This window comes from Myripristis murdjan, chromosome 5 (assembly GCF_902150065.1).
Source record: "Myripristis murdjan chromosome 5, fMyrMur1.1, whole genome shotgun sequence".
Lineage (NCBI taxonomy): Eukaryota > Metazoa > Chordata > Actinopteri > Holocentriformes > Holocentridae > Myripristis > Myripristis murdjan.
Window position 1 is genome coordinate 15,436,413 of NC_043984.1, and position 19,789 is coordinate 15,456,201.

At 40.9% G+C, this 19,789-nt stretch overlaps 3 protein-coding genes across 3 annotated transcripts in view; 2 read left to right on the forward strand and 1 right to left on the reverse strand.

The window, feature by feature from the left end:
- Positions 1–3,822, forward strand: part of skib (v-ski avian sarcoma viral oncogene homolog b) — a 31,205-nt gene extending 27,383 nt beyond the window's left edge. The window contains exons 5-7 of the mRNA XM_030051210.1: positions 842–1,116; positions 1,267–1,497; positions 1,613–3,822. Coding sequence (XP_029907070.1) covers positions 842–1,116; positions 1,267–1,497; positions 1,613–1,834 — 728 coding nt within the window. The 3' untranslated portion in view covers positions 1,835–3,822. The remainder of the gene's footprint in view (positions 1–841; positions 1,117–1,266; positions 1,498–1,612) is intronic.
- Positions 3,823–4,424: 602 nt separating this feature from the next.
- On the forward strand, positions 4,425–13,918 carry plch2b (phospholipase C, eta 2b). Its single transcript, XM_030051645.1, has 22 exons — positions 4,425–5,086; positions 6,246–6,392; positions 6,801–7,044; positions 7,253–7,382; positions 8,180–8,350; positions 8,519–8,612; positions 8,773–8,976; positions 9,094–9,214; positions 9,346–9,517; positions 9,688–9,798; positions 9,889–9,969; positions 10,125–10,222; positions 10,318–10,406; positions 10,549–10,734; positions 10,821–10,928; positions 11,014–11,138; positions 11,252–11,336; positions 11,546–11,692; positions 11,807–11,886; positions 11,978–13,067; positions 13,209–13,310; positions 13,353–13,918. Exons 1-21 carry the CDS (start codon positions 4,756–4,758, stop codon positions 13,223–13,225), a joined length of 3,831 nt encoding a protein of 1,276 aa, XP_029907505.1. The 5' UTR covers positions 4,425–4,755; the 3' UTR covers positions 13,226–13,310; positions 13,353–13,918.
- Positions 13,919–14,167: 249 nt separating this feature from the next.
- Positions 14,168–17,924, reverse strand: grik6 (glutamate receptor, ionotropic, kainate 6). Its single transcript, XM_030051693.1, has 9 exons — positions 17,840–17,924; positions 16,684–16,715; positions 16,397–16,576; positions 15,948–16,171; positions 15,689–15,786; positions 15,281–15,498; positions 14,944–15,163; positions 14,584–14,828; positions 14,168–14,272 (listed from the first exon to the last, which is right to left on the reverse strand). Exons 1-9 carry the CDS (start codon positions 17,922–17,924, stop codon positions 14,168–14,170), a joined length of 1,407 nt encoding a protein of 468 aa, XP_029907553.1.
- Positions 17,925–19,789: the final 1,865 nt, after the last annotated feature.

Genomic DNA, 19,789 nt, shown 5'->3' on the forward strand with positions numbered 1-19,789 from the left:
AGTGGGGTATTTCCCTTGTAATGTTTTGCAGCAATTGTGGTTGGAAGTAGTTTTGGTTCCGTTTCTAGGGCTGTAACCAGCAATTATTTTTTATTGCTGATTAATCTAGCAATAATTTTTTCGATTAACCAATTAAATACTTCACCTATAAAATGTTAAAAATAATGAAAAATGCCGATCACAAGTTGGCAGAGACCCAAGATTGCTTACTTAGTCTTACAATTGCTTACATTGTCTGATGAGCAGCAAAAAACAAAACAAAACAAAAAAGTGTTACTTTGATAAGAACATAAAACAAAGAAAACCAAGCAAACCTAAGCATTTGTGAAGCTGCAACCAGTTAATATTTGGTATTTTTACTTGATTAATGATCAAATGATTGATCTTTAGGCAAAATTATAATCGATTAATTGTCTGGCAGCTCACAAATCAATTAATTGTTTCAGCCCTATATTCCATGTGTAGCTGGCTAGCAGGCTCCAGTACAGCAGATTAAAGGCTGCACCTATAAAACTGTTTCTGTATGGATGATTTATCATGAAAAACACATTCATGAAGATTGACCCTGCACAAATTTAAGGGTAAATGTGAATGAATGTCAATAATCTTTTAGTTCTCCTATTTTACCTTTTCTCTAGTAGCCATTTATTGTTTTAATTATGTGGGCACTATGAAGCTCCTTGAGATTATAAAAGGGCTGTACAAATACATTTGACTTGGCTTGAACTGGTCACTAAGTCACTGTAATGGCCTTGGTGCAAATTGAATAGTGGGGAAATGATGCTGCAGCATCCTAGCACTTCAGCCACTCTCCTAGTAATGTTACCCCTGTGTCTCTCAGGCCCAGAGCCAGCCTCCTCCCTGGCCTCGCCTCCCTCAGCCTGCCCCAGTGTGTCTCAGACTCTGACACCACAGAGCATCGCCCGGTCTCAGGAGGGACCTGCCTGGCTCTCAGGGGCCCCCTTCCCAGAGGTGGACTCCCTAAGACAGATGCTGTATGGAGGCCTGGACACTAAAGAAGCCAAGGAAAAGCTCCTGCAGGAGATTGTCAGGATGAGGGTGAAGCAGGAAGAAAAGCTGGCAGCTGCTTTGCAGGCTAAGCGCAGCCTTCAGCAGGTATCAGCTTCCATCCATCCAAGATAGTGTGGAAAGAAATGAGTATGGAAAAGATGTGCAGCAACAATAATCTTTCAGTGATTCAGTGAGTCTCACATATTAGTGTAATGTTAGTATAATAAAAATGAAATAATTCTGATGTCTTTATAGGAACTGGAGTTTGTGAGGGTGGCTAAAAAAGGCCGTCTTCGTGAGGCTATCGAAGCCAAGCGCAACCTGCGAAAGGAGATTGAGCGCCTTCGCATGGATTGGGAGAGGAAGATGAGAGAGGCGGAGGAGTCTTGTGGGCGACTGAAGAGAGAGTTGGAGAGGGAGAGACAGCTGCGAGTTTGTGACAAAGGCTGCGAGGCTGAGCGTCTGCGAGCCAAGTACTCCACTCAGGTAAGAGGATGCCAAGATGCCCGTCATTCCTAAGATGATAGTGGTGCATTTATTCCTGACTGTTGTTTCTATGGCTTTTATATCTGACCACTATGTGTTGGGCTGTGTTGTGCAGATTGAGGAGCTGCATGTGCAGCTACAGCAAGCAGAAGCCGACCGTGAGCAGCTGAGGCTGGAGCTCCAGCAGGAGAGAGAGGCTCGGCAGAGCCTGGAGAGCATTGTTAAAGACCTGCAGACCCAGCTGGCCCAGCAGGCAGACAGCAGCGCTCCTGGAGACTCCCAGGACACAAACACAGACCCACACAGACAGAGCACACTACACACCAATGGATCCTAAAGTTGCACATTCAGTACCGGAGTAAGGGACTCAAAAAACAAGCATGGTTGATCCACCTCTTGTTAGGGAAAAGCAATTCAGCAAAAATGCTATTGGCAAAGTCAGTTTCGTTGAGGAAAACAAATCTGTTGTTGATATGATAGAAATCAACATTATTGTAACAATATATGAATTTTATGAAATGAACTGGAAAGTAGCATGATGTCTGAGCATGTTGTAGAGCGTGAAATAAGACCGGCTTCTTCAGTGATGAACACGTCTCTCAAGTGACTTCAGAGCCCTCGGTTAGATACTTGACGCTGTTCAAGAATTTTATTTTGGTATAAGCTATTCAGATGTGCAAATATAGCCACATAACATTACTTGAATATGAAGGGAAGAAACAAGTTGTGCTTGGTGAAACATTAAATGACAGAAGACATTGAAACTCCTTCTGGTGCCACAAAATATCGGTACACTCCAAGGTGTCACTGCAAACCACTGGAAACAAAGGACACCAGTTTACCACTATTTACTTTTATTCAGCTTGCTTTTTATAACTGTTTAGAGGATGTACTTTCTAAGAAATTTTGCTTGCGCAGCACTGTTATTCCACAGGCAAGACTTATAAAAAAAAAAACAAAAAACAAAAAAAAAACATCCATATACAAACATGTACGCATGTATACCAGCTTGTCTACTTTTGTATTTTCTAAAGCCTGAAGTATTGGAGATTACGTGGGCTGCCTTCAGGCCCACCACTGTTTTATTCTTAGATATTTTATGGAAGTGTTACTTTTTAATATTCTCACACAACTTAATTTGTTGATGTTTTCCCAGTCTGGTTTTGCAACCAAACCATGTGACAGATAACAAACGTTCTTCCCCACATTAGTGAGATGTGCAGGTAAGTCTAACATTGCCCTCATAAAAAAAGAAAAAGCAAAACTTAAATAGCTGTCTGATAAATTGCGGTACTTCTGATTTTCTATTGAACATTGTAAAATAATTTATACTCTATAATAATTTGCTGCCTATCAACAGAACGCATTCATTTTTAGTCACTGGTTGTAGGGCTCTTAAATCAACAAATGCTGTTTATATGAACAACATTTCTACATATATACAAAATATGGATATATATTTTTTTACTTTAAGAAAAGGAATTGCACTTTTTAAAAAAAAAAAAGAAAGAAAGAAACTTGCATTCTGCATTTTACTCCCTGTTACATTTTTCAAATCACAAGTGAACATGAACTTGGAATTTAACACTCTTTCCGTCAGTGTCCTCTGATGTAAATACAATGATATTGTAAATAAGATATTTGTTGGTATGTTTGCTTGCTCCAGACTTAAATTGATTATGAATATTATTTTTTGCTCTTACTTGAAACCAAAAAAGAGGCTCTATATTTGGATTTACAAAATTGTAATTTCATTGATGTACCCTTGAGTACAGTTGCAATCACAGGGCATTTACCAGAGTGGATGATGGACTTGTGAGTCTAAATGAGGAGGATGGCACCATCGCTGGCCATTAACGTGATCTGTCAGTGGTTTTTATGCAACTGACACACTAACAGAATATTATAACTTTCCCCTTTATTTTCTTTATTTGAGAAGATCTTTATTGTTTGATGAATTATAAGGTATATATTAAACCACCGACCAAAAACTTAAAAATGGAATTGAAATCTCTGCACCCGCTCCTTCATTAGGCTTCCCAGCTAAAGTCCCTAGTGATATAGAATAGAAAAATGACACCTTCCATGGTTTAAACCTTAGGTGCTCTCATATATTTTAGACAAAAAAATCACTTTTATGTCTTATCATTATTATACCCTCGCTGAATATTTGTTGGGTACAATGTAATAGCAATATCCATTTTGTTAGCTAATGCTGTTGTAGTTTTTGTTTGGAAGTGGGGTTTCACTTTGCCGCTTGTTTCAATGTTTTCTTTTCCTTCGGAAAACCTGTATGATACCCATTAAAATCAAATCAATCCCACAGTATCTTGGCAAGTGTCTTTATTACTGACAGAGCACAAATGTGTGTGTGTGGGTGTGTGTGTGTGTTATAAGCAACAGATATTAATACTTAGACCTGCAGTGCATGCTTTGGATTTTTTCATTTTATCCTTTTATAATAAAGGTGAAAAAAATTAATCTCATGTTTCATTTGATTAGAAAATAAAATAAAAAAAAATTGAGTGTGTACATAAGAATATATACACAATCAGTATACGGGATTCATCAAAAAGTTCATATTCTGATTGTATAACAAAGGGTGTAATAAGAACATAATGTAAGTGTACTTATGCTCAGTATAATTGCCTCTAGGGGGAAATCATCACACACAGTGGACACTTCCAATGTGAACAATCTTAGCCAAAGTGCCAGACTGACTACACTCTTGCATTATACACAAACCTATGGTGATGATGGTTTACAAGACATACAATCATTTCTATATTAAATCTTAGGAAGCACAACAATAGTTATATAAATATTTTGTACCCCTCCAATCCCTCTTTCTTCAGAGGCTTATTGGTTGCGTGAAAATCCCTCCATGAAAGCAAGGCTGAAGCCTCACTCCAGGATTACGGCTTGAGGAAGATTTAGTGGCTGACACATGTTGTACACTTCCTCCCCGCGAGCCTTTTCTCAGTGCAAGAAATAAAGAAACAAAAGCCCACCTCCGCAAAGACCTCCACACTGGAATACTGGACCGAGGATGACAAGAAACGGACCGTCAGAAAGTAGAGCACGTTCCCTGAGACATGAGGGAAGAATTTGACTGGAAGAGGTGGATATGTTGACACTTTTAAAGCTGCATGAGAGAAGGCTTGAGTCAAAACTAACTTTGCTGACGGGGCCAAAAGAGTGAGGGAAGGGGTGAAAGTGGGTTAATGTCGTGTGAGGGGACAGGAGGGGTGGACCCACATGTACGGTGCAGGAATGAACATCACCCCAGCTATGGCACCTCTGTCTCCAGGGCTGAGCAGCACCCCGCCACTGGCCTCCCTGTCGCCTGTGAAGACCACCTTTCAGTCTCTGGGGTCTCTGTCACATGGAATGTTTTACCCCTCACTTTCCAAGGGCTCCTCTGGCCAAGGGAAGTACTCCTCCTCGAGCCCCTTGCTGTCCTCCACCCACTCCATTATGACATCCCCAAAGCTGTGGCAGAAATCATCTATCTCAAGGCTTGCAGAGGAGTTTTTCTGGATTGGTGGCAGTGTGGTTGCACAGCCTAAATGGAGATTGGGCCAGATAGGTAAGATTCATCACATGTTTTTTTCCTCTTCTTCAAAATCTCCTAGGAGGGTGCAAGCTGATTGTTTACCAGAAGTGCCTACACACATTCACTGCTAACTGCACAGGGAATGCCTGAGCCTTTGTTAGCATCTAAAGCTGCTGAACCTGAAATTAATATGATACTGTAAGACTAAGACACATGAATCTGGAACTTCATGCATAATGCTTCCAATGGCTTCCAAAATGGTGGATTTAACAATGCTATATGAAGAAGAAAATGTGGGGAGGTCTGTGAGTAGATAATGAGCATATGGACACCGGACAATCCTTTAGGATTAGCCTGAATGATGTGCCAGGTTGCGTCACATGTATCTGAGCTGCAGATTACAAACAAAGGTTACCTGCTCTGACTCTGGAATACCGATGTACAACAAAATAAACAACACCAGTTCCCCATGAAGAAGAACGGTCTGAGTCCCAGTGAAAAGCTGTTAAGTTTTGCTTAGCATTCCAGTCAAAAAAAAGCCATACACAAAACAATGCAAAAGATGAAACCACTGTCTCTGTGTGAGCTTCAACAAATGATGCAATGCCAGGGGAAATGATGTTATCGACAGTCTTGCAGACGCAGACTTTCCTTTCAGTCATGATTATTTTCAGACTTCAATCTTCTCCTTAAAGAGTACCACTTATTGTTAACATATACAGCTACTTAAACCCCTGTGTGACGCAGCCCACTAATCTCATAAACAACTGCTTGGTGGTACAGCATACCTCTGCTTGTCAAGGCTGCTCATCAGGAACACTCCAAAGGATCCCTTGAGGATTTTCATTGGCTCCTTGGAGAAGACTGCAACTTGTACTTCAAACCTTTCCATTTGCAAGACACAGTGCAAAATGATAATCATGCACTTTAATGAAAAAAAGTGGGCAATGACGCACTATGTTTTGAAAAATAAAAAATATGTTTGAAGAGCCTCAGAGAAGGAGGCCACAAGGACCTTTCAGTATATGGTATATCATAGATTATAGTGGCACTTGAGGTTGATAGTATATGTAAAATAACATGATGAACACAGTGCATTTCTGCCAGGCTTGAAAAACATAAGAGGACCAGGTGCACAGCTATAATGTGTGCCAAATCTGTGTGCTCAGTATTTGTCATGTTCTCCCTGCAGTGGAGAGGTGCATGTGCACCATGCAGACCGGCACCCAGATGACCAAACTGAAGGGGAAGAAGAAAGGACTGGTCCGATTCTTTTACTTGGATGAACACAAGTCCTGCATTCGGTGGCGGCCCTCCAGGAAACATGACAAGGCTAAAAGTGAGCCCAGGGGATAGAATGGCTTTTGGTTTTTGATCTAGTGATGAACTGATTCAGATTTGGTACTCCAAGCATTAAACCGAATTGCATTTTTGATTGAAAAATTAGGGCCAATAACAATCAGAAGGGGCAAAAACAGATTGAAACCCCTTTTTGTACTTCATTAGGCTATATTGAGATTGGAAAATTAAAACCTGCGGTGCACAACACAAATAGAGGCTCCATAGAGCTTGTGGAAAAACTCACAGGTGAGGTGCAAAAGCCTCAAAAGACTGCAAAACTGAAAAAAAGGGAAAAAAATAACACACTTAACCTGAATGCAGTCATTTGGCAACACTGATCTAAACAATATCGCATTGTATTGACTCTGAATCACTGCTAGAACATGTTTTTCATGATTTCTTCCAGTAACTATCGATTCCATCCATGAAGTGTGCGAGGGGAAGAAGTCAGAGATCTTCCAGCGGTACGCAGAGAACCGCTTCGACCCCAACTGCTGCTTCAGTATTTACTACGGGGAGCGTGTGAAGTCTCTTGACCTCGTCTCCACCAACGGAGAGGAGGCCCGCACCTGGATCACTGGACTCAAATACCTCATGGCTGGTATCAGTGATGAAGACAGTTTGGCCAGGAGGCAACGCACCCGTGATCAATATCCTTTACTCTACCGTTCAATCACCACACAACATGCACTGATTATTTTCCCATTATGTGATGATGTGTATGCTATATCCCAGATTGATTTATTTGCCCATTTCTGTAGAGTGTCAAGAGGACACTAAGCATAAAAATGCCATCCTGTGACAGCAAAAGAAATGAACTGATTCATCTGTGCGGTTCAGCCTTGACTCTGGCCTGACGTGGTTACAACAGACCTTCTCCGAGGCTGACAAAAATGGGGATGGCGCTCTAAGCATGGGAGAGGTTCATCAGCTCCTCCACAAACTCAACGTGAACTTACCAAAGCAGAAAGTCAGAGAGATGTTTCAAGTAAGATCTCGCTTGTTTAAAACATAGGCGCTGCATTCGTTTTCATGAATCTAATAATTAAATGCTGCATCAATGCATTTCCACATGATATTACATGGCTACAAAAAGTAAATTCACATTGTGTTGAAGCTGGCTGATGTTTTGATGTGTCTGCTTGAGAAATGAAGCTAAATCAGCAAAGATTTTGCTAGAAGATTAGGGACTTTATTGCTCGATATGGTTTATTACACAAACTGAAAAGCAGATGTCTGTGGCGTTTAGCGTAAAATGTTTCTAACCCTAAAAGCGGAAGAAATTATCAAGACTTTAAACACAAGAAACAAGGGAATAGCAGATTAAAGATGATTAGGAGCTGATCTTCACTTAAGAGGACTTGCTATCACTTGTTTGTGTTTATCTTTTGAGTCAGAGAAGCAGTCAGAGAAAAAGAGAGTCACATATACACAGGGACAAACACAGCTACAAATAGATGGTACAGGCTGCCAGGACAGTGCAGGAGAATGCCGCCACAAGGCCATATGGCCACCACTGAACAGATGGCTTTGATTGCAGTGCAATATTGCATTAGTTCAGTAGCGCAGTGTTTCCCCCTCCTGATCCATGTTGATCCACAGTGTACTCTGTTAAAATGAGTGCCTTTACTTCAGTTGGTCATATAGAAGTTTAGGATACATGCTATATCTTCCATAAATATATCCAGTTAATTATTTAGTCATTTGATGGGGTGTGTAGCTCAAATCACACAAATTGAGTCATTTATTTCTTGCTCATAGGATGCTTTTTGTCTCTATCCACAGAAAGCAGACACAGATGAGAACCAGGGCTCACTGGCATTTGAGGAATTCTGCTCTTTCTACAAGATGATCTCCACACGCAGAGACCTCTACCTGATAATGCTCTCCTATAGCAATCAAAAAGAATTCATGGATCTAAATGATTTTGCCCGTTTTCTGGAACATGAACAGAAGGTAAAACAGAATGACAACACAATCAACAATCCTCTCTACCATCGTTTAGTCACTGATGTTGTTCAGAGATAGAGCATCTTTTTGTGCATTTATTTTAAATGTATGTGGAAAATACTGGAACAATCACGGCAGAAACTGTCAACTTCAATCCTGTGATGCTTCTTGCAGATGGCAGGTATAACCAGGGAACATCTTGTCGAGATTGTGGCCCAGTTTGAGCCGTGTCCTGAGAACCTGCAGCGTATGGTGCTGGGCATAGATGGTATGAAGAACTTCCTTATAGAACAGCCTAGGCAAAGATTTAATCTGACCTGTAGTCCTTCTGAAACACCAATAAGCATCAATGATGACTCCTTTCACTTGTAGTAGGTATACATAACTGTCAACAACAAATATAAAATTTGTTTTAAACCTTCCCTCAGGTTTTACAAATTACATGCGGAGTCCTTCGGGTGATATCTTCAACCCGCTGCACAACCAAGTGAACCAGGACATGTCCCAGCCTCTGTGTAACTATTTCATCGCCTCATCCCACAACACCTACCTGACAGGAGACCAGCTGCTCTCCCAGTCCCGAGTGGACATGTACGCCTATGTTTTACAGGCTGGCTGTCGCTGTGTGGAGGGTGAGGATCCTCAAAGCTACAACTTCAGTTCTATTTACTTTAATTACTGAGACATACACTGAGTTATCCTTACCTTTCTTTCTTTCTACTTGCCTGTCTGCTCTCTCTCACTGTCAGTGGACTGCTGGGATGGACCAGATGGGGAGCCCATTGTGCATCACGGTTACACCTTGACGTCAAAGATCCTCTTCAAAGATGTCATTGAAACAATTAACAAATATGCCTTCACGAAATCACAGTAAGTGCCTCTGGGATGATTTACTCTGCTCTAATATTACATTTTGTCCAACAGCCGAATAATGTCATGGTGGTTCATGATGGCAAGATTAATCCCAGGTCTGCTGTGGTATGCTGTTTTGCCATTCCCAGGTATCCAGTGATCTTGTCTATAGAGAACCACTGCACTGTGCCTCAGCAGAAGAAGATGGCTCAGTATCTAACAGAGGTGCTACAGGAAAAATTAGACCTGTCTCACGTCAACATTAATGAATGCAAGAAGCTGCCCTCCCCTGAGATCCTGAAAGGAAAAATCTTAGTCAAGGTGAAGTTGTTTTAACCTTGTCAGTAAGGAGCGTGCAGCACCAGAGGCTGTTGTGATGCTGAGCTACAATGATATTCGCATAAAACAGTGATAACATACAACAGAAAAACACAATATGATGCATTTATGATGCATTTATTTGATTCAATAAATGGCATTTATTTTTTTAGGGGAAGAAGCTCCCAGCAAACCTTGATGCTGATGCAGAGGAGGGGGATGTGTCTGATGAAGACACTGGAGAGGAGGAAGAAGAGGATGAGGATGAGGATGGTGATTTAGAGGCAAGCACACCTTGGCAGACAGATAGATAGATAGATAGATAGATAGTCTTTTCAGCCAATTTCTCATAATTGTATGTTTGACTGTTTTAGGGTGAGAATAGTACCATTACCACTCAACCCAAAAAGAAAGCACGATTTGGCAGATCCATCCTGAGGAGCTTCAAACGTAAGGTCAGACATTTTTTTTGGTTGACATTTAATGTCTAAAGGTCATCAAAATTACCTAAACAGGCAATTTAATGCCTAAATTACATGTTTACTACTGTGAATAGCTGCAGCTGCATACCAGTAATTCATCCTCTCTGTGTGTGATTGGTCTTTTTCAGAGGAAAAAGAGAATCCGTGTGAGAAGGAAGGTGATGTCTGATGGAGAATCAGAGTACGGCAGCAGCAAGGAACGGACACAAATTGTTTACCACACCAAGTAAGGCTCACCACTGAGGCATCTGTTTCAGGCATCTAGTTCTTTCATTCTTGTGGCTTAGTTTTGCATTTCTATGTCTGTAAATCTCCCTTCAGGAAGAGGAAAACAATGAGGTTGTCCCGAGCTCTGTCTGACCTGGTCAAGTATACAAAATCAGTCCGTGTGCATGACATAGAAACACAAGGTAAATGCTAGAGACTTTAAACTAAACATTCAGCTTGAAATAATTTAAATCCTTTTTAGCATATAGAGACATTTTACAGTTCGTTACAAGTTTATGGAATGCATGCTTAATGCTGAATGTTTATTTTTTCCCTGTCTGGCAGCTTATGCAAGCAGTTGGCAGGTATCTTCCCTAAATGAGAGTGTTATGAACCAGATTTTACAGCTGAAGCCAGCTCAGCTAGTCCGTTTCAACCAGCGCCAACTTCTAAGAGTCTACCCTTCCAACTACAGAGTTGATTCAAGCAACTTCAACCCACAGCCATACTGGAATGCGGGATGCCATATGGGTAAGACTGTCACAAAGACTGTGATAATGTGCCTCCTTGATTTCAGCGGTTTCTCATCTTGCACATATTTTGGTTTGTCATTTCAGTTGCAATGAATTATCAAACAGAGGGCCGGATGCTTGAACTGAACCGAGCCAAATTTTCAAGCAACGGCAACTGTGGATATATTCTGAAGCCCAAGTGCATGTGTAAAGGTAGGAATATGCAGATTGTGCATAAAATGGTAATTGGTTCCAGGTGTTTGTACTGAAGGTAATAAATTGCCTTGGTATTCCCCAGGTGCCTTTAATCCTATATTAGAGGATCCTCTACCAGGACACAGAAAGACTCAGTTAGTTCTGAAGATCATCAGTGGACAACAGCTTCCCAAACCCAAAGACTCAATGTTTGGAGACAGAGGAGAGGTGAAGTCAACATACTGCACACATCATCTTGGCCCTATCAAAGCTCTTAAATCATAGAATTTTTTTCCGTCGTTTATGTGCTGTTAAAAAGTTGTCATTTTTTGATACTGCAGATTATTGATCCTTTTGTCGAAGTTGAGATTATCGGTCTACCTGTGGACTGTGCCAAGGAGCAGACCAGGGTGGTGGATGATAATGGTGAGTGTGTAAACCAAATCTGGGAGTACAAATGCTGTCTCAGTTTGCTTTCATATCATTTCAAACAGTAAAATTTCCTTTTACATAAGTAATTATTAGTAGTGCATTCCTCTATTAGTATTAGAATCAGAATCAAATACTTTATTGATCCCTGAAGGGAAATTGGGTTATGGTTCAATTATGATACGAAGAATTCCTCTGTGATCCAGGATTCAATCCCATGTGGGAGGAAACCCTTGTCTTCAATGTTCACATGCCACAGATCGCCCTGGTGCGTTTCCAGGTGTGGGATCATGATCCCATTGGACGAGATTTCATTGGACAGAGGACTATAGCTTTTACCAGTATGATGCCAGGTAGTTAATTTGTTATCATTACATAAAAAGTTGACTTTATAGATGAGAGTCAATAAAGTGTATAATATTCACACTGATACAATTCATTTTGTGCAATAAAAAAAAAAAATGTAGGTTACCGACATGTGTACCTGGAGGGCATGGCGGAGGCATCCATCTTTATTCACGTTGCTGTAAATGATATAACAGGAAAGGTAAGTAAAATAATCCAAATGTACTGACGAAACACATTTCCTTCAATTGTAAATTCTATCTTGAAAATCTTTGGTGTCCTTTGTGAAATAGGTTAAGTCTACAAATGCAGTAACTGCAGCCAAGAAACACATCCAAAAAGCAGCCCAGAAACATATCAAGGCTCATCAACGGCAGCCTTCTGTGGACTTGTCTATCCAGTCCTCAGAAGATGGACGCCAGCTGCACTTCCGCAGGGACATGGATTCCTTCTCTCAGGACAGCAGGAATGGGGAAATGTCTCCCCTAGTATTAGGGCCGGCAGCCAAGGCTGCTTTCCACAAAGGAATCATGAGTGAGCCAGTGAGACGTGCTCACAGAGTTAAAATCAACGAATCACCAGAGACAAGGAAGGGGATCCTCCGCCGGATGTCCTCTACTGTCTCCAACTCAGGGGTGGTGGTTCCATGTGTGAAAGGGGAAAGCTCTGACCTCGAGACCTCTTCCCAGGCCTCTTGTCCTGATAGTCCTGTTTTTGAAAGCCAAACTCCATTTGAAGCAGAGTTGGAGAGTCAACCTAAAGCCCAACAGCCAAAATGGGTAGACCATCAGAACCCTGTTCAGACATTTGAACCCAAGTGGCCTGAGCCAGCTGAGGAATTAGCAACTGAACCAAAGCAAGATAATGAAATTGTTCCTGAACCTCAGTTAGAATCAGGAGCTCAGACTGATTCAGTCCCTCAGCCCGAAACTATGATGCAGCCTCTGCCCAAGCTTGAAGCCAAATTCTTTCCGCTTATCCCTCCATCGTCCCCTGCAAGGGTTAGACGGACCTTGGAGACTCCAGCCAACCCACGCCCATCCAGCCCCATATGCAGAAAGGCCCGGTCGTGCAGTTGCCCACGAAAACAGACTACCTCTCCCCAGACACCAATGATGAACCGTAAGCCTGCTTCCAACTGGCAGCCACAGCCTGCGCAAAACTATGGCAGCTACAGCAACCAGGTGAAGCCTATACCCAATGGTCTCTGCCTGTCTGACAGTGCATCCAGCAGCAACGGCAGCATCAGCAGTCTGGACTTTGTGCCACCCTGTGTGCCAACTGGTGGAGAGCAGCGTGAGGGCACTTTGCAGAGGGAGATGAATGCTCTTTTTGACCAGAAGATCAAAGAGATCCGCTGTAAATCGCCACTTTTTATGAACGGTAAGTTATGGTTGTTTTGTAATTCATAGGATATTCATGGGTAAAATAAAACAACTTAGCAATAGTGCTAACTTTTCATCTTTGTCTCTCATTGTGACTGTCATCACTTATTGTTTTTTTATTTTTACCGTAATTTATTAGATCATGCTACAATTTGAATAAGTGACTGCAAGGATACCAAGGTCTTAGAAAAGAAGAAGACAAAGAAGAAGGAAAAACAACAACAACATCAACAACAACACAAAAAAACAATAGGGCTTCGCACTGGGACAGTGCTCGGGCCCTAACAAGTGACAGGAGGAAGTGGAAGATCAAAAAGAATTGAAAGACAACACTAATGAAGGGAAAATATATTTCTATTCATACACATAAATTGGTAAAACATTACATAGATGTTCAACAAATGTTCAACATTTTCCTTGCTAGAAAAAGATAAAGCAAAAGTACACAATTAGACTGTCTTTATTATTTTTAAAACTACTGTAATGTTTACAGACAACAGTATTTGACATGTGAAATGATATTTTTATAAATGTGACAGTAACAAAAACATATTTTTGTACTGTTAAAAAAAACAGAACAGTGGATTCTGTTTTTCATATTGCTGAAACTGTGTGACGCCATTGCCAACAGTACAAAACTGGACGGTATAAAAGTATACTGCAAAGTCATAAAAAACTGCAACTTTAGAAAGTACAAAGTATGTATAATACTACTTGTTACTCAGATAATCCCTTTTCACATGTAAACATGTATCATATTAACAATGATTTTATAACACTCATCTATAATTCATGCTTTTTCATTGCAATTATATAGGTCATACTTCTAAGTTAATAAACTGTTTTTTTTACCAAATTGTTTTGTCTGATGGAATTTTTTTGTTTTGTTTGTTTTCAGCTGGTTTTATATATATCTTCCAAAGTGTAGGGAATGAAAATCTATTAATATCTGTCAAATGTTAAATTCTAAAACAAAATCATCTGATGCTCATTGTAAAAGCACAATGTAAAAAGCCAACAAAATGTTCACCCTTGTTAATACTAAATATAATGACAGGTTTCTGAAAGGCTCCTGGGCTTCAGTGTTATCCCATCCATTCATGCTTTCTCCTTATCCTTTTCCATGGCTTCCTGGGGTCTGTTTGCAGTGTTGGTCCTTAGGCGCAGGCTCAGTTCCTCAGTCAGTACAGTGCAGCATGGTTTCTGAGGGATGAACATGTTACGATGAGCACTGGCAAATCAAATGCCCATGTGCAAATACATTTGCACATGGGCATGCATGTGGTATCTCGAAATCCTCCTAATTCCAGTTTGAGAGATTTGAGAGATCATTTAACTTCATTTGAGGAATTATCTGGGGCATTAGAAAATTCAACTCTTGGACTTTCGAAACCCAAAGTTATATTGGATAGTACATTTAAGCTAAAAACACCGCTTTTATTTTTGTTTCTGAAAAGCTGACATTTTGGAGATGAAAGGTTTACACCTGAAAGCAGCAATATCTGTGCACATACCTTCTGCTCCCCAGCACTGCTGCGGCTCTTGGAGGTCAGTTCCAGGATGGCCAGCACAGTTCCTAGTCCCAGGCCCAGGGCCAGAAGCAAGAACATTCCCTTGAGGCTGTGGGGCTGTGCTGCTGAAGCCTTGGTTTTGTCTGCCATGCAGCTGCTGGCCCACCACTTGCTGCGCAGGTACGTCAGCTCTCCTGCCTCACTCAGCTGCAGGATTGCCACACTTAGGTTCTTTATGATTGGAGAGGCTTGGGGAAACAGAGACAATTTTGGCAATTTTAATTTCCTATTTTGTTATAGCATTTAAAACCAATGATTATTTTGTTCCACTGTTAAATGAAATTTCATAGTTAGCAGCCTCACCAAGGGTGGTGGCAATGCTGTATCCTCTCATCCCAATAACTTCATGAGCTCTGACTAATTCACAGTGGCGTGCTACCGCTAAGTCCAGTGACACAGATTCTCCAATAAAGGCAAAGTTGCCCTCTTTTGCACGCCGAACGCCCTCGTCCATGGACGAGACAAAACTCTTGGCTCTCTCCATGTGTTCATAGATTCTGCGATACGCTGGGTTGTTGGAATTCTGATTCGTGGGGGGAAAATATCAGAAGACACAATGGCAATAGGTAGTGAGAACAAGGTAATCAAACTCATCTTTTTTGAGTGTAAAGAACTAGGAGATAGAGATTATCAGACTGACCTTGAAGAAGGCAAGAGTGGAGGAGCCAGCCAGGCAGCCATACTCAATCACGTCTTGATTGGCCAAGTCCTCAAACCCTTTCACCATCAGGTGAGTGGACTCTGACCCCCGGGAGGAACTGAGGCTGGAGAAATAGCAGGCCAGGAGTACAAGAGTAAATAACCACCAGCTGCAGCAAATGACCCGTCCTGACAGAGCTTTGGGATGAGGACCAGCACCTGACATACACACAACAAAACCAAACCAAACAAAACAAAAGAATATTAAAGAGAGAGCCAATCAGAGAGAGAGTTTGTAGAAAAGGACACTAGTAGGCTTTGGTTGATTACAAAAACATCCTCTCCATTTGCTGCATTGTGATGAGTAACACAATTGTTGGGACGCTCTGGGTAAGACGCAGTGGTTCACCTTGCAGGGTGAGAGCTCCAGCTGTGTACCACAGGCTGTGAAAGAGGCTGAATCTGTTCTCCTCACTCTGGGGTTGACTCCACTCACACGGGCTGAGTCTGTGTTCACATAAATATTAATAATGTGGTAGCGCTCAAAGAGATTTCAGAGCAAGCAAACATGTGGAGTATCCAAAAGCAAGAAATGTAAAAATGATGCCATGTTCAGCAAACAACTAATTATCTCATTAATTTTAAATGAGATGGCTTGCATCACCAACCTGGCCACTACAAAGATGCAAGCAGCAGTCCCCAAGTAGGCAATGAGGATGCCCACCCAAGTCTCAGCTGAGAAGGGCGTCAGGAAATCAAAGAGGCCTGGTGCCTCTGAGATGTCCTTCCTCAGCAGGATGCTAATTCCTGTCTGCATGAAAGGTTTGGTCATCCCCACGGCTTTCTCCCGAGCCGCAGTGAGAGTCAGGGGAGCAATCGCAAGGTCTGCCTCCTGCAAGGACAACAGAAATATAACTGACATTTACAATACATAATATATGGATCCTTCACAGCTTAAAGTATGCCCTGCATCACATGCTGATATCTTTTATACCATTTATGATGTACTCATTTTGAATGCATCAACAACAAGTCGAAGAAGTCAAGTGAGAAATGCAAGCCTCTGTAGAGTTTACTGTCCTCTCATCCCTCTAAATGTCAGTTCTCGTGTACTCACTCCTCTCTCGACCTCTCCAATCATTCCATTCCAGTTCCCGTTCTCGTCCTGTCTGCCATATGAGCCGTCTTTGACCAGGTGCACTCTGTACTTGAAGCCCAGTTTCTTGGCTAGCTCAGACAGCAGGTCCATGCAAAAGCCCTCCAATTGTGAGCCTTTAGACATTGTATATGGATCTTGCTGCAAGAAAACATGATAAAACATAATCATTACAACATATTTCATCCCATTTTTAACACAGCAGAAACAGGTATTAAGCACAAGGCTGAAAGAAACAGACAGATTACCTTTATTGTGGTGACTCTCAGCTCTGATTGCGCTGATGTCGAGGGACAGAAATAAGGTGCACGTTAATAAGTCAATTTTTAGATATGTGAGAGCCATTTAGCAGCCATTTATGTTTATGAAAATGGAAGTGAAAAGTGACAAAATATGAGGACAATAATAAATGCTGACAGACTTTGGAGTGGAAGGGCAAAAGGGCATTACTAATGTTTACAAGTTCTTAAACCATTTCTATTGTGTCATTTAGGTCCCACTTTCTAAGAATTTGTGACTCACAGCAGAAGTCCAAGTTTAGCAGCATCAAAAACCCCTTTGTGCAGGACCATCTTTAGCCCTCACCCTAGCATGCAATGAACCCCCACTGCAAATGTGCGAGGTGAATGTGGGGGTGTATTGATACCCTCTCAGTCACAACTGGCTTCCGGTATCCTAGAGATCTGGCCACTCTCCTGTCCTTCTTGAAAACGGTTTGAGCGCCACAATCTATTTAGAGCATTTCGTTATTCAAAGCACCACAAAGCCACGGCACTGTGCGATGGGAGGGCAGTCAAAGAGTATCAAAAGCCTTGATTCAGGCTAAGGCCTTGGGGCTCCATCGCCATGGGGTGATCCTGACAACCATCAGCTCCTCCTTTTCTAAAGATGACACGTATACAAGCTCTCTAGACCCCTGTCATTTTTTGGCCACTCTGAAACACAGGGCCTTTGTTTGTTCTGTAGAGTTGATTTATTACTGTTTTTGTGGGAATGTCAACTGGCTTGCTTCCTTTTCGACAAGAGCTGGGCATGGTGTGTGCCAGACAGGATTTGGCGCTTCACTTTGATATTGAGCCCAGCTGACAGTTTATCCATTTATGTCTCTTCAAGCCTGAGAAATTCCTACCAAAACCAGCAGTGAAAACACGAGGAATCTGGCACAGCAAAAAAGTATGCTTCCATCACACAGAATTACAAATGCAGTGACCGGGTCAAACTTCAAAATGTTAGTATCCAGCGACAAAACATGCTTGTGGATTTTTCTGATGTTGTCAGTCAAGACCATCTAAAATTAGGTCAGTGTTATCTTGCCATACCAGGTAAGATCTTGTATGTTGATCTAGTGGGTAAATATTATTTCTGCAGCACATTTAAAAGTGTGATAAATAAATATTTGCTTACCTGCAGTGCACATTCTTAAGTCCAGAAGAAACCCCACAGAGACCACAAATGAGGCAAACAGCATCCTTATTCTATCAATTCGCATCCTACACATCATGAGACGACATAAGTGGTTGGTATACATAACATGGATAAGCATTAAATAAAATAAATAAATAATACATATATTAAATTATTACAGATTAAAACATAAATTAAATTAACTTAGAAATTTAAAGAGCTAGACCTAGGCAACAAATGGCTAATTTTAAAGCTAATAATCAATGAGATATTATAGAAATATTTGGTGCTGTACCTGACAAGACTCCAAGATGTGACTGCTGGATTGGCACTTGAAGCGACAAGCAGACCCTACTGAGCTGGACTGTGACACAGGATGATGTGAAGTTTCCAGATTCGAGCCAGTGAAGACAGCCAGTGAAGCTTTTGTGGGTGGAGAGTGTGAAAGGGTTTTGGAGGGGTGGGGAGAAATGTAACAGGCTCTTTTTAATACATATAGTTTGATTTGTACATATAGAGTGACTTATATCAAAAGTGACTGTACAGGAGATGTTAATAATAAATATGAGTGAAATCATCCGATTTACATCATGTCATGACAGTGCAATAAGACAAAAGCCTGATACTGTGTTTGCTTTGACTGGATGATGCAAATTAATGCTCTTGACTGCATTTTATTATTCTAAATCGCGTGCTTTTGGGACATATTTAATTGACACACACAGCTTACACATGCTGCCTCTTATAATGTAAGTGTTGGCACAATTTGTCCACTTCATATAATTTTTCACTCAGAAAAAAAAAATTTAGATTTTAATGCTGACCTTCAAATTTGTGATGAGCACTGATAGTTGATTACAATAGTAACTATGGCTAATATGAAGGATTGGAATAATTTCTTGCTCAGGTTACATTTTTTAAAGAAAACATGATGTGCATCAAAATTTTAAAAATGAAAAAAAAAATCAAATAATGAAATGAAATAATCATTTCAGTGATTCAATACATTTCTAGTATTGGAAATGTATGACACAAGGCACAAGATCTCTCATATATGAAGACAAAGGCTGCACAAAAAAGCTGTACATAGAAGAGTTGAGGAATTGTATTATATAACAACTTATAAAATGAATATGAATATGTAACTGCAACAAATGAAAGATACCAACTCAAAATGACAGGTTAGCATGACAGGTAGGCCTATACTGAAAGTCCATGGAGTAGCTGCATTTCAATAGACTATTATCTGTTTCTCTGTGCTGCCATGAAAACCTCAATATGAGAAAATTATGTTATAGGGAAACTGTAACACTGAGCATCAATGCTGATGCTTTTATAGACAATTTAAAAGATAAAATCTAACCATAAAATTGTCTGTCTTGTATTTCTAAAATTCAGCGAGGTCCAAATGTATGACAGTTTCACACCACAGCAGCCCAGCATGAAAAAGTATTCAAGCAAGAGCTTAATGCAGAGAGCCAAACAAAAAAAGAAGTCTGTTTATCACTGGTAGCTTAGTGATCTTGGAGCAGTAGAAAAGGTGACCTTGTAAAATCTGTGGCTTTTTGAAGTGGTGAGTAAGATAAAAAAAAAAAAAAAAAAAAAAAAAAAAAAAAGCCTTTATTATGACATGGCTAGGTAGATAGATTAAAAAAAAAAAAAAAAAGAAAGAAAAGAAAAAAAAAAGATAAAAACTACCAGTGTTTTCAGCTCACAGGGAGCCTGCAAAGGTTAAGGTAATGCTTTACAGGGTTGTCTTCTCCACAGCTCAAGAGTCTTTTGGTCCCCTTGGTTGGTTGGTTCACTACATGGCTACTGCTCAGACAAAAGAGCATACACACACACGCGCGTGCGCACACACGCACGCACGCACACACACACACACACACACACACACACACACACACACACACACACACACAAAATCTGTTTTGCCGTTCTGCAAGTCAT